Here is a 15611-nt window from a genome sequence, read left to right on the forward strand (position 1 = left end):
TTTTATTATTGATTTTAATAAAAAGGTCATCAAAATAAATGTATCTAAGAAGACAGAAGTCAAATTTTCTAGTTACAGAGGATAGGTATCTATGATAATTACCTAATTGAAGACTTACAAATTGTTGAATCATGGAAGTCAAGGATTTCTTACTCATGTAGCAAATATTTCTAAGGAAGTATAGTCTTTGAATGATATTCTGCTGGTAGGAGAATATCCATAAGTGTTCTTGATGTTTTACTAGGGCTACCACCAGTACGAGTGATTGAATTCACTATAAAGCTCTTGTCAGGTTCTAAGCATGTATACAAGGCACTTTATGGAATGGCAATTAAGGAGTTGCAAAAGTTGAAAAGTCAACTGCAATAGTTATTAGATAAGGGGTTCATCAGACCTAGCACCTCACCTTGGAAAGCTTCAGTATTATTTGTGAAGAAGAAGGACTGGGGCTTCAAGATGTGTATGGACTACAGAGAGTTGAATAAGCTCACTGTTAAAAATGAATATCCATTGTCGAGGATTGAAAATTTGTTTGATCCATTGAAAGGGGCTTCAATATTTTTGAAGATTGATCTAAGATCAGGCTATCACCGGTTGAGGATTAAAGAAGAAGACATGGAGAAGACCGCTTTCAAGATTACATATGGGAACTATGAATTCATGGTGATGCCTTTTGGACTGACAAATGCTCTAACAATTTTCATGGACTTGATGAACAGAGTCCTCAGGCATTTTGTCGATACTTTAGTGATTATCTTTATAGATGATGCTCTAGTGTTTTTGATGGATGACGTTGGTCATATAGATCATTTACTTGTGCTACATGTCTTGAAGGAGAAAACACTTTATGCCAAATTTTTTAAATTTGAATTTTGGCTTGAAAGTGTAGCTTTTCTTGGGCACATTATTGGTGGAGACGACATATATTTGGATCAAAATAAGGTCCAGGCAATTGTTGATTGGCCAAGATCTTCTACTGTTACTGGGATTAGGAAATTTATAGGTATTGTTGGTTATTATAGGAGATTTGTCAAGGGATTTTTACAGATTGTTATGTTATTATCAAAGTTGACTTAGAAGGTAGTGAAATTCAAATGGTCAGATCATTGTGAGGATACTTTTCAAAAGCTAAAGGCTTGTTTAATTTCTGCTCCAGTTTTAACCTTTCCTTTAAGTTCTAATTGGTTTAAAATTTTCAGCGATGCATCTTTGAGGGGTTTGGGTAGTGAACTTATGCAACATGGTAAAGTTATTACATATGCATCACAGTAATTAAAAAATCATGAAAGGAACTATCCTATGCATAACTTGGAGCTTGCTGCAGTTATCTTTGCACTCAAGTTATGGAGGCAATGCTTGTATGAAGTTAGATGTGAGGTATTCACTAACCACCAAAATTTGAGGTATAACTTTACTCAGAAAGAATTGAATCTGAGATAAAGGAGAAGAATAGAATTTATTAAAGATTATGATTTGGATATTCAGTAACATCTAGGGAAGATTAATGTGGTGGCAGATGCAATGAGTACGAAAGCTTAAAGTAACTTGAAATATTTATTTACTTGGTAGAAACAGTTAATTAAAGATCTAGAGAAGTTGAAGCTAGCCATAGTTGATTATGGTGATCGTAGTATGGTCCAATTATATCAGTTATCAGTGTATTCAGCTTTGGAGGACAGAATTAGACATTGTTTAACTAAAGATAACAATAATTAGAAAGTTATGGAGCAGATTAAGGCAGGCGATTTGAAGAGGTTTGTACTAGATTAGGATAGTTTATTGAGGTATAAAGGGAGGGATTATGTTCCAGATATTGATGACTTGAGGAAAGAAATTCTAAGGAAAGCACTTTTATCTGGATATACTATTCACCCAGGGAGCAATAAAATGTATCAAGATCTCAAAGAAGCGTTTTGGTGGTCATGATTGAAGAGGAATGCGACATAATTTGTGGCAATGTGTTTTTCATGTCAGCTAGTGGAGGCATGGCATCAGCGTCTTGGAGGTCAGTTGCAGCTTTTATTGATTCAAGAATGGAAATGAGAGGAGATTGTGATGAATTTTATTATTGGGTTGATGAGATCACGTCAGGGTCACGATGTTATACGGGTAATTGTTGATTGGCTGACCAAATCTGCCCATTTCTTTCATGCCTATTAGACAGACTAATCCAGTGGAGAGATTAGCCAAATTATATGTGGAACAAATTGTGACATTGCATGGGGTGCTAAAGTCTATTGTCTCAGACAAAGTACCCAAAACATTCTTTTGACAATATTAATCATTGAGAATTGAGCTAATTGTACTTTCTTGGAGTATGAAAGTGAATTTCTATGATGAGACTTTCTTAGATTATAATCTTTGGGTAATCAAACTTATCATCATCATAGATTTCTTCTTATGTTCAAGAGATTCACATTAAAAATAAAGTTCTTCAACTATAGATTTTTACTAATCTACCCCCATTTGCATGATATAACTTAAGGTATTTTATTTGCTGCATCATGGAAAGCTTACATTTATTGGATAATTGTAAACATCACAATTTACGGATATTGTGCCCCACTTAGAGGCGTCTGCAAACTATTTTTTAGTTTTGTTTATGGGTTTCTTGATGCTTTGAATCTTGTTGATTGCAATATTTACTTGTGATTTCTTGATGTATATGGGTTTCTTGATGCCTCTAACAATCGAGTTTCTATGTTTATCGGGTTAATCTCTTGTTGATTGCAATATTTACCTGTGATTTCTTGATGTATATGGGTTTCTTGATGCCTCTAACAATCAAGTTTCTATGTTTATCGGGTTATCAACCTTACCAACTATTCTTGCTCGTTTACAAAGGAATGCATCTTGATGAATCTTTATGTGTGCTTCATTCTATTCGAAGTTTTAAAATTAATTATAATGTGTTACATAGGGGTCATATTGAGTCGTTTTGCTTGCTTTTAGAGGATCAAATCTAACCAAAATTATATCCTTTTTTAATTCAATTCTCTAATATTAATTTAAAATGAATATTACAATGAGAGATGAGGCTTGGGGGAAGGCCAAAAGATTGGGACTTACCACCTTATCTAATCCATTGGATGGCCCAAAGAGTTCTTTTTTAAAAACCAATGGGTACTTACATACATACCACTATATTCCTATGTATTTACATTTCTAACACTCAAACTTGCCCTTTTACATTTATACCTCCCACATCTTTCATGTCAAATAAAAACCACAATCATTTTAACTTTTAAGAAGTGAAATACACTTCTCATCCATAGGTTTGGGTTTTGCAAGTAGAACTTAAAAGTTTAGGTGTTAGATACATAAATCCATAAGAATTGAGTGGTATGCATGCAAATCTTCCTATATTTTATCGTACATGACATAAATTACCATTGAGAGAATGTGATATTTCACATTTTGATGGGCTGGCATGCCTTATATTTCGACAAATCATTTATCTAATTCACCTCCATGAAGGGCATTGGACATCAAAAATGTGTGTATTGCTGACAAGGAGCAACCATGAACAAAATGTAATCTCCAACCGCATTAACAAATGCATGTATAGGCAAGCAAAGCACTTTGAAGATTACTGTTTTCAAGTGAACAACACATTTCAAGTCAAAACTTCTGAAATTACATCCATTTTCTATCATTTTCATCACTACTTGATCAAAACAGCTTTAAGATGAAAATATTTTACACAGTACAATGTATATATATATACCTTTGACAACAAAAAGAAACACAAGAAGCACGTAATTATTTAAAACACAAGGCACGCGGACTCAGTAACCAGCTTCCATCCCCATGCTCAGGGGACCTCGATACATTTTCCTAAATTTACAGTATAAGCATTTCTAATGCAGAAAAAACCCATTTTTTATCTCAATTTGCCAAACAAAAGATTTGCCCAGCAGGCTTCAGCAAATTGTACAAAATAAAACCAAGTTCCTGGCCTCACCTTCTGGAGCCTCCATTAACAAGCAGCTGCTGCTGGCTGAGCTGACACTGTACGTGGCGCATCCCGAACTTGAAGTCGCATACTTTGAGAAGAAATAGATTCCATGACTTCGATACATTCCTGCAAATCCGATTCACCCGTCAACATAACCCACTCTTCCTCATCATCCATATACTTGAGCTGGAATGTTCCCATGGACAATTTGAATCTCATCCCAACCTCCTCATACAAGTGCATCAAACCCATTGATGGCAAAAGTTTGAACCTTACTGTGTCAGATTTGTAAGTTGCCTTCACAGTATAGACTGGACCTTTATGGGAAACTAAAGATTCATTTTTTGAGCTTTTTATGAGAGTTGGGCGGCAAGAAGTGCTCTCGCTTGACGAATCGGTCATGCTCGAAAAAGAAGAACGGCTATGTTCTCTCCCAACATTAAGATCTATTTTAACATCCATCTCGTCCTCCTCCGCAGCTGAATCCGAGCTCATTGGTACAGAAAAAGTCACCTTGGATTTTGTAAAGCAAGCATTTGGAACGTTCGCTCTCTGAACTTCCAGCCTCTCATCTGATTGCCCAGCTCCACACTGAGGCGAAGAAGAAAATGGCACATTGCCACGCATTGATATTGATGTTTGGGTTGCAGGTGTTAATTTTTCCCGTGCTACAGCTGCTGTAAGCCATCCAGTTTTGGGATCGTACTGTAGCGTTCCCTCAACTCCTTGTACAGAGTTTATGACACTCTGGATCTTCTTTAATGAATGATTGACCTTCTTTATCTTGCGCGATGGCCATCTTGAAATCCCATGCTGTCGACAAATTCTTTTCAACGTGGTGGAGCAAACTGCAAAGCAAATATATAAATCGTTTTCTCAATCCGTCACGAACAAGAAAAATTTTATCATCACTTTCTAAAGCTAATAAAGTGTGAATACACCTAACCAACAACAACAGCCCTTTAACCCACTGAATGGTTGTATTTCATAGAATTCTAATAAGTTAAGATCATTTTTTATACAATATGCAAGTCTTTTTAGGTCTATCTCTACCTTTCTTAAAATAAGTCAAATCTAAAACACCTAATTTTCTAACTGGATCATCGGATGGTCGACGTTTAGCGTAACTAAACCATCTAAGGCGATTGTCTCTAATCTTGTCTCCCCTTCCATAGACATTTGTTTTGTGTTTTGTCTCCAAGTGTAAAACCACTTGTCCAACTAAGCATACTCATCCCAGCAACACTTAATTTTATGCTTTTCTTTTACAAGTCAAAATTCTACATCATAAAGCATTGCAGGTCTCACCACCATCTCATAAAATCTTCCATTAAGTTTAAGCAATATTTTTTATCACACACTAGGCCTTACGTGTTCCTCTACTTCAAACAATTAACTTTAATTCTATTAATAACATCTCTATCTATATCAGCATCACTATGAATAATAGACCCGAGATATCCAAAACATTCACTCATTTTAATAACTTGATCAACGAGTGCTAAACCCCCGTCATTAGATCTACTACTACTAAGGGTATGTTTAGCGCAGTGGTTGGCTACGATAAGGCACCCCACTGTGATTTCAATCCTTTGGTTAGTGAGGAGCAAGCGTGTTTCATTAAACGCGCCCGATAAGCCCAACCGCGACCTTAGAGACACATTTTCGTGGTCTTTGGTTTGCCATTACTCTCATGTCACCCTCCCCGCTCGGCCTGATCCAGCATTCATTCTGACACCTCTGAAGAGGGTTTCCCGGTGTTTGCTTCCTTCTTCCTTCAGTAGCTTTTACCCATCAACTATTCTTGGTGGCTTTGCGCGTATGGTTTGCAGAAAGATTTTATTTTTGGAAATTTCACATTCATAGCACCGGAGATATCCTTTTTCTCTATTTTTCGGTGGTTACAACTTAATTTGCATTGTATTTTGTGATTTCAGTTTCTTTTTTGTTCATTCGGTTTGTGGATTTGATATGTTCGTTTTGGTTTTATAGGTATAATTACATACCTATCATTGCAAAGGATGGTTTGTGGTTTGGTCTTGCTCTACCAGGTATTGTTTTGATATTTAGGTGGGAATTTGAGAAATGGATACAAGTTGGCGTCGGATTTGTGAAAAGCAATGTGGTGTTGTGTATTTTATAAATATGGATTAGGATTTTATCAAAAATTTTAATATTTAAGGGAGAATTTGAAAAATAGGTGAAAAATGATGGTGGATTTGTTAACAGAAATATTTCTGGTGTTGTCTATGTTATGAATATGGATTGAAAGTGAGAATTTGAAAGACTGAAGAATGGATGAAAGATCGTATATTTTGCTAAAAAGAATAGCAATGTTTCAGGTGTTGTGAATGAAAGATGGTGTTGTGTGATAGCAATGTTATGCCCTTCGATTTAAAAAATGGTATATTTTGTTATATATATTTCATGGTTATTGAACTCTATAGTTAAGAAGCTAATGTGACATGGTGAGCTTTCCATAGTTCAACTTCCATTTTGTTTTTAGTGTTTCTCTTATGCTTTCAAAATCTATTGCCACAAGTGGTGTGGAGTTCGTGGTGTGTGGTGTGGAGTTCGTGGTATGGTGTGTGGTGTGTGGTGTGTGGTGTGTGGTGTGTGGTGTGTGGTGTGTGGTGTGTGGTGTGTGGTGTGTGGGGTGTTGTTATGGTGTGGGGGTGGTGTGTGTGGATGTGGTGTGTAAGGTGGTGTTATGGTGTGGAGGTGGTGGTGTGAGGTGCAAAGGTGGTGGTGTTTGGAGTGGGGGTAGTGGTGATTGTATTATGGCAATATTATTTTTCTTCGAGTTGTGGTAATTTAATTTCGTGGCAAATATTTATGTTGTTTAACTCTTTTTATGCTAGTAACAAAATGATTAAGACAAAAGAGATCGGTTCATCTGCTATGTGGGATAAAAAAATCAAACTAATATTTTGCAATCTCTGCCATAAAGAGGTGAAATAGGGAAATAGGCCCACAACATATTTTAACAATGAGGGCTAGCAAAATATTATGAAAAAATTCAAAAAAACTATGGGAAGAGAATGTTATAGGATGCAATTGAAAAATAAATGGGATCAACTAATAAAAGTCTGAAAATTTTGAAAAAAATTGAAACAAGAATCCTCAGACTTTGGTTGGGATCTGATTAAGCGAACAGTTAATGGTTCGAAAGAATGGTGGGCTGAGAGATTGGAGGTGAAAATTGATCATAACTACATAATATAATTTTTTTTTCTCAAATGCATCAACATATCTATCTATTATATTGTAGGTGGTGTCAACTGCAAAACAATTTAAATTCAATGGCATTGTCCCTGTGCTGGAAGAGAAGTTGGATTGTATGTTTGGTAGAGTCATGGCAACAGGCGATCATGCATAGGCCTCTAGTGAGTGAGGATTTGCAAGCATAGATGAGAACTTAGATGTCGAACGAACAACTGATTCCAATGAAGGCCCCAGCCCGAACCTCAATGAAGTTGAATCCACTAACCGATCAAAGCGTCTGAGGGCTGAGAAGAAAAAAAAAAGGCATTATTTTCATTAGAAATCAAATTTCACAACTAATTGATTCATGAACCAATGATCCTGGGACATCACAAGCAACTTTCATCCATTAAGTTATGCGAATTTTGGAGGCAACTCCAGAAATTTATGAGAACATGTCATTACATTTGTTCTTCATGAAGTTGTTAGAAGATCCAGCCTGCAGAGAGTTCAACGGTAACCCTTGACCTTAGGGTCAATTATTTACGTTACTTTTATGACAGCAATGATGCTTGAATTTCATTATTTCTAGTTATCTATTTGTATTTGTTTTCCATTTGAAGAATTTTAATTTTGCTTTGAATAGTTATTTTCCTTTGGGACACTATTAATACGACTTTCGATGTTTGTTTTTTGTCGTACAATATGTTATTTATTTTTCCAAATTTATTTATGATTGTTGCTTGTTTAAAGAATGTTCTTATAATAGCTAATTTGGTGATTTTTATGTGTTAGTCTAATAGAGTGATTGCCTAACATGGATGCACATAGAGAAAGATGCAAAAAAATAATTGTAGTTGCAGTGTATTTGATGTATGAGTACTATAACTAATACATTGTTCGATCTCCTTGCATAACATCATCATACATTGGTGATAAATGGGTTATAGACTTGCTTATAGGGCAACCAATAGGATTTAGCAATATGTTCTGTATGATACAGTTCGTATTCATCAATCTCTTGGAAAAACTACACAAAAATCATAGACTTCGTGATTACTCCAAGATGGCTTTCAGAGAAGTGTTAGCAATTACAGTCTACATTTGACTATATAATGAATGTATGAGAGGGGCAATAGAGCAATTTCAGCACTCATCAGAAATAATCAATAGATACTTTTTAGTTGGGTTGAATGATTTAGTCTATTTCTCACCATAAATTATCACGTCAGATGGCCCAACAGTTGAAAAAACTATCAAAGAGATTACACATGACCCGCGGTATATGTAATATTTTAAGGCAATTCTTTTTATTCATTAATTCCAAAAGTCAAATGTATACAGTAATTTATATACCATGATAAATTTTTTTAGAATTCTTTTGGAGCGATCGATGGAACATACGTCGATGCACGTGTATCGAATAATAAAAAAATCTCATTCATTGGGCGGTGTGGATCACCTAATGGTTGTATGCAACTTTAATATGTGTTTTACTTTTGTTATAGCTAATTGGAAAGGTGGTGCACACGATAGTCGTATAATTAAATTTGTCACAAAAACTCGAAAGTACAACTTTACTCGCCCACCGCCAGGTTTGCATGAGCACAAACCCTAATTAGATATTATTTTCAGTGCATTACTAATTATTGTATTTGTCACAGATAAATATACCCCTTATAAAGAAGGTTTCTGAAGATATTTCCAGATATCAAATATCATATTCCAAATTTTGAAAGATCCACCAATATTGTTTGGGGCAGGAAAAAAATGTTTAACAAAAAACACTCGCCCTTACGAGGTGTGATTAAAAGAACATTTGGAATGTGGAAGAAAAGATTAGTCATATTGCAGGATATGCCGACATATTTATTTTCTAAACAAATGCAGATTGTGTTAGCCATAATGACCCTCCACAACTATATTCGGCGGCATCCTTCGCACAACGACATTGATTTCAACAGGGTTAATGATGATCAATCACATGTCCCTACTATATGAATATCATCTAGGACAATCTTTATCACGGGCGAAAGATGAATTACCTGAAACTTGCCCCCGAGATGGGAAAGGTGCAGCGAAGATGATAGAGTTAAGTGAGCGAATTACATATGTCAACCTTGGTTGTTGAATGGACCGATTGTATTTGTCTTTTTCTCTTTTTCTTTGCTACTTTATTTGCAATGTGTTGTGAAAACTTTTATTGTTTATTGTATCGATGTTTTATCCAATCATCTATATTTTGAATCTCAATTTTACTTCTCACTCTTTTGCATGTTTTCTTCCCCGCTTGGATGACCGATGAGGCAACCGTGGATATAATTTATAATATGAATTTTATTACATGTTTTATTTTTGGTTTTAGAGGTCTATGATAAGACACCTTAAGGGTTCTTCCAGATGATCTATATGTCGTTATTGGTTCTTGTCACACTTGAAATCCCAAATGAAATCAACTACGTTTCTCTCCTTTTCAATGTTATGGCTTTTGAGGTTCTTCTGGATGACCTTCTTTTAGGGATATGCATGTGGCATATACGAGCTCGGTATTACGTGGTTTAAATGCAAACCAATAACCCTTATTGACTCGTTGATTTATATTGTGCTCTCTGAGACTCACAGTTTAATAAAACTTGCATTGATTACTTCTAATATTCTTTTCTTTGATATTGCATTTAAAATTTGTGATTTATTGTTTTAAATATTCAGAAAAGGTGAGCTCAAGTACTTTTGGTACCTCCAGAGTATTGTACTGCTACTGTGGTCTACAATATTCTCTGATTACCTCGCGACAGCCACCTAGCTATAGAAGACAGTTTTGTAGATGTCCGATGAGAAAACTAGGAAGCTATGACTTCTTTAGGTAGGCAGATGGGTTGGTGGAATCCACAACCGATAATGATCGGGCTTAATGAGTTTCTTTGAAGGACAGTTTATCTCATGACATAAACCAATTACATTGTAAAAACAATATTATCATATTATTAATTGTTATTTTAATAGTCCTATTTTTAATTTTGATTGTCATATTACTGTTTTGTGAGGTGTTTGTTTTTATTTTAATTTGCTTTCAAGTATGGAATGTGCTAGTATGAATAATTTTGTTATAAACAATACTATAATACAAAGACAGAAAGGTCATTTGTTCAGAAATAACTGCAACATAGTTGTTTCAAAACAACAAAAAAACAAACAATCAAATTTTTCGCAGCAACTTCCTGCCACAGCTGCTGTGCAGCAACTTCTTAATAAGTTGCAGCCGCCCAAACAGGCCCTACGATTACATTCCATGTATTTAGTTTTAGACAATCAATTAAAAGCATTTATACTCTAAGATTGATATCCATAATTCAAGTTTTTCTTGAAATGTTTCGCTAGTATTATCCATAAGGATATCATCAGTGAAAAGCATTAACCAAGTTAAATCCTCTGATGAATGTTCAGTAAGAACATCAAAAACTAAAGCAAAAATATATTGGCTTAAAGTTTATCAGAAAAATTCTTAGTCAATCCTCCTTATGTTCAAAAACAAGTAACCACTCTAGTATACATATTTTTAATGATTTGAATATAAGCAAATACTAACATTTTTATCTAAAACTCTTAAAGTACTTCTAATGAAGTTTTATCAAAAGCTTTTTTATAGATCAACAAAATTATATGTAGATCCTCCTTTCGTTGCACTTATCTAGCAAACCTCTCAATAAATGTACAACATCCATGGTAAACTTGTCTGGCATGAATCCAAATTGATTTTGGGAAATTTTTATATCACATTGTAACCTATGTTCAACCATGCTCTCCCATAACTTTAATTTAGTACACGTTAACTTCTTTTTTAATTTACGCTCTTGTGCACCCCTTTGTTCTTAAAAATAGGAACCAATACTTCTTTTTTAATTTACGCTATTGTGCACCCCTTTGTTCTTAAAAATAGGAACCAATTGACTCTTTCTCCACTTATCAAGCATTATTTTAGTTCTTAAAATAATATTAAAAAGTTTAATAAGCCAAAAAATTCTCAGATCTCATATACATTTCCACACTTCTATTTGAATATCATGAGGTTCTATTATTTTTCCACACTACATTCTTTAAAGTCTCCTCAAATTTTGTTTAATAATGTGATGATAAAAATAATAGATTTTATTATTATTTATAGTTTTAAGATTACTAAAATCAATCATATTTTCACAATTTTGATTAAAAATTTTATCTAAATATCTCATCCACCTATGTTGAATATCATCTAAGAAAATCACATTTTAATTTTCACCATTAATATACTTGAACTAATTCTTTTTTTTTCTTTTATCTCTTTCTTTAACTAGTTTATACATATGTCTGTCACCCTCTTTATTATATAATCTATTATAAAGATCATTAGAAGTAAAATTATTCGCATCAGAAATTGTATTCATAGACTCTCTAAGAATGACCTTATAATTTTCTCAATTCACCATATATATACATAAATATATATATATGTATAGATATATATAGATATATAGATATATGTATATATAATGGCGTCGTCTTCCTTCCCGCTCTCGCCTCATGGTGAACCCTAGCAATTGTTACGGCCTTGCTGCTTCTTCGGCGTCTTCGTGTCTAATTTTGTTTCGTCTCCCCATCTCCCGGTCTCGCGAGTTTTGCTCTGTGGTGCGGCTCGTCTCCCATCTTCCCGTCTCGCGAGCTTTCCCGACTCGGGAGTTTTCGGCTCTACGACTTCTCTACGATGCGGCTCGTCTTCTCGCGAGTTCTGCTCGCGGGTACAGCTCGTAATTTCTGCTTGTCTCGCGTGCTCTCCTTTTCAGCTTCGGTTGTTGCGATTTTTCCCATGTTTTCTTTTTAACGCCACACCGGATGGCTTCAGACATATCTTATGCAGTTTCCCTTGCGGGTGTCCACGCCTCAGGTACACCTTAAATTATGTTCTTTCCCTTTTTCGTTTGAGTGGGCGGAGGACATCAAGAAATCTGGTAGGATGAATGAGAAGTCTGTCATCTTTTTTACAGAAGTTGAAGGTATTCAACTTGCTTCCTCCTGTCGTCTGAATTTGGTTGGAAAATTTATATATGGTCCTCCCAAAATGGAGCTTATTCGCAAAAAATTTGAACTTATGCAGCTTGTTGGGGAGTACAAATTGGACTATTAGATGGGAGACACGTTCTTATTCAAATTAATAATAATGAAGATTATGCACGCTTATTTGCTAGTTGATAACAGAGCGATGAAGATTCTGAAATGGTTTGTGAATTTTGACCCACAGACGGTATAAACCTACTTAGAGAGTATAAACACTTATAACATTAAGATTCTTAATATGAATAATAACTTTTAGAGTTATAATTCTATCACCAATTCTATTACTTTTTATAATATTATTTTTCAATTTTTTTATCTATAATTATGCATACACCATTTCTAGCAAGACTCCTACCTGAATACCAAAGTTTAAAACCTAAATTATCAATCTTTTTATTTTTTTTCTCCATGTCATTTAGTTTCTTAAATATAAAAGATATTTCTTTTCCTATGAACCATATCTATAAATTTCAATAATTTACTAATAAGAGTAACTATATTCCATTTTTTTGTCATAATATTAATTTTATGGACTAACTTTTTTGTCTGCATTTGTCCATAATATGAGAATATTTATTTATTTAACAGTACAGCCAAACGTCAGTGCAGCAGCCCTAGCACACTTTTCATAGTAATCAGGTCATACAGCATGTCGCTTTTAGGAGAGGGCCTAACATTGATAATTATTTAAATTATTCATATTAGTTAGCATAGTTTATCGACAATATTTTTATGTTAGTTGTTAACTACCTAATGCAACTCTCTACTTTTCGCACCCGAGACTTGGGACCCGGCAATTACAATGTATAACTAATGATCTTAGATGAAAATTTGTATTATGACTAATGATAAACTACTTATCATAACCAAGCACACCAAAAATCCAGTCTAGTGAAGAAACCAGAATTAAAAAACTTCATCAGAAGTTCATTCACACCATATCTAAGGGTGTGTTGCAACATCCATGACTCAATAATCTTCAATGGTCAAAAGGTTCACAGATCAAAAATTCACCATGAATTCACAAAAGACATGATAACTATTATCATGTTTTATCTGCAGTGAATGAGACATTGCGTATTTGAACTCATGAAATATAACCTAATGCCAAATTTGATTCTTTTGAGTTTATGACATACTACGTCTAATATTTATAAATCTTTTTCAAAAATCCTTAGTCAAATTGCCAATAGACCAACATCTTCTATTTCCTAAAACATAAACTAATAATATTATCTACCTTTCTGTTTAGTGCATAATGTTATTATAAATGTTCAAAACACAGGCCAATTTTCAATTTTTCCACCATTAATAGATGTTTGCTGCAATCATTCTAACATTATGGACTCTAAAAAGGTGTTGCTTGCAGTATTCTGACATAGAATAATGTCATTTTACGAGGCAGATTAAAATGGCGATAATCACGATACGCAAAGATTTCTTTTTTTTTTTTTTTTACGAGGTTTTTATTTTTTTTCCTGATTTGAAGGTATTCAAGGGCGCAAACACCCATTGTTAATTACCTCTTCTATAAGGAAGAAGTCTTTCATTAAAGGCTAGTTGTCAAGGGTTTCATATAAAAGCAATGATGCAATGGTTCTTTGATGAGAGAATAAGTCAACTCTTGAGCTCAGAAGGATTTGTCTAGGAACTGATAACTCTCACAATCAAGATAAAATAATTATGGCATCCCAAGAGTTATGAAACTTGGCCAATTTAGTCAAATGATATCACGAGTGGATTATAGATAATGATCTATGTAGTCAATTGAGAAACGCGCATAAACTTTTTTGAGAGATCATTATCAACAACTGGTAGATGTCAAAAGCTCTAAAAAACAGAAAGTGAAGAGAAAAATCGTTTCTTCTTATTGATTCAATTCAAATTGTCTTTACATATAGGAGTCCCTCCTCCTTAGATAAGGAAACTAACTAAATAAGTTTAAATAATTTCCTATTACATTGCAAGACTAATTAAGCAAGATTTGGTACAAATATCACATGATATAAATAAGAAAGGAGAATAATATATGTATAAGAGGAAAGTCAATAAATTGTAATTTGAATTAAATCTTTCAACACTCCCCCTTAAGTTGACATGAATATATCTTTCAGAATCAGCTTGTACACTAAATCGTCGAACTGTTTTGAAGACCCTTTGTTAGAATATTCGCTGCTTGGTCGTTATAGGGAACATATAACATGCAAATATCTCCTCTTTCAATTTTTTCTTTGACGAAGTGTTTTTCTATTTCTTAGGGCGTTGTTTTGCTTTGTTCTATCATGAATAACAGGATTGTGAGTGATGGCGATGGCAGACTTATTATCACAGTACACATTTATTGGTGGTGGACTATGAATTTTTAACTCCTGGAGAATTCTTCTAATCGGAGAATTCTTCTAATCCATCACATATCCCATGAGCCAAAGATCTGAATTCAGCTTCAGCGCTGCTTCTTGCCATTCAGTTTTGCTTCTTGCCACGACACTTTGCTTCTTGCTCCTCCATGTTACTAAGTTCCCTCCTAGAAAAGTGCAGTACCTTGAAGTTGATATTCTATCTGTAACACTCTCAGCCTAATCTGCATCTATAAATATTTCTACCTGTAAGTGCTCATTTTTCTTGAACAGTAGTCCTCTTCCAGGTGTTCATTTCAGATATCATTTCAGATATCTAAGGATTTCAGATATCTAAGGATCTGATAGACTGCCTCCAAGTGATGAGTATTTGGAGAATGCATAAATTAACTTATCATACTAACAGCAAATGCTATATTAAGATGAGTGTGTGACAAGTAGATTAGTCTTCCCACCAGTCTCTAATATTGTTCTTTATTGACACCATCTATTTTATTTGTCACTTGTAACATTTTAATTGGTTCAATCGGGATTTCAGTTGTTTTGCACCCAAACATTCTGGTTTCACTGAGTAAGTCGAGTACATACTTTCGCCAATTAATAAAAATTCCCTCCTTAGATCTGGCAAACTCAATACCAAGAAAGTATTTTACATGTACCAGATTTTTAGTCTTGAATTTTGTGGTCAATCTTTCTTTTAATTTCTCAATTTCCCTAGCATCATCTCCTATAAGGATAATATCATCTACATAGACAATGAGTATAGCCAGTTTACCAGTTTTTGAATATTTGTAGAACATAGTATGATCAGCTTGACTCTGAGTGTATCCATATTTTGTAATCACCTTTCCAAACCTCTCAAACCAAGCACGAGGAGATTGCTTCAGCCCATACAAGGATTTCTTTAATCTGCACATTTTGTCTTCTCCAAAATTTTTCTCAAATCCTGGTGGAAGATCCATAAATACCTCCTCTAATTCACCGTTTAGAAAAGCGTTTTTAAA

General features: G+C 34.3%; 1 protein-coding gene across 1 annotated transcript in view; it reads right to left on the reverse strand.

The window, feature by feature from the left end:
• Nucleotides 1-3637: 3637 nt before the first annotated feature.
• The window catches only part of LOC110033755 (protein NLP2-like), a 42514-nt gene continuing 30540 nt past the window's right edge, over nucleotides 3638-15611 (reverse strand). Inside the window, 2 exon segments of the mRNA XM_020737834.1 lie at nucleotides 3638-4009; nucleotides 4012-4806. Coding sequence (XP_020593493.1) covers nucleotides 3924-4009; nucleotides 4012-4806 — 881 coding nt within the window. The 3' untranslated portion in view covers nucleotides 3638-3923.

Source organism: Phalaenopsis equestris, unplaced genomic scaffold, assembly GCF_001263595.1.
Source record: "Phalaenopsis equestris unplaced genomic scaffold, ASM126359v1 Scaffold001278, whole genome shotgun sequence".
Lineage (NCBI taxonomy): Eukaryota > Viridiplantae > Streptophyta > Magnoliopsida > Asparagales > Orchidaceae > Phalaenopsis > Phalaenopsis equestris.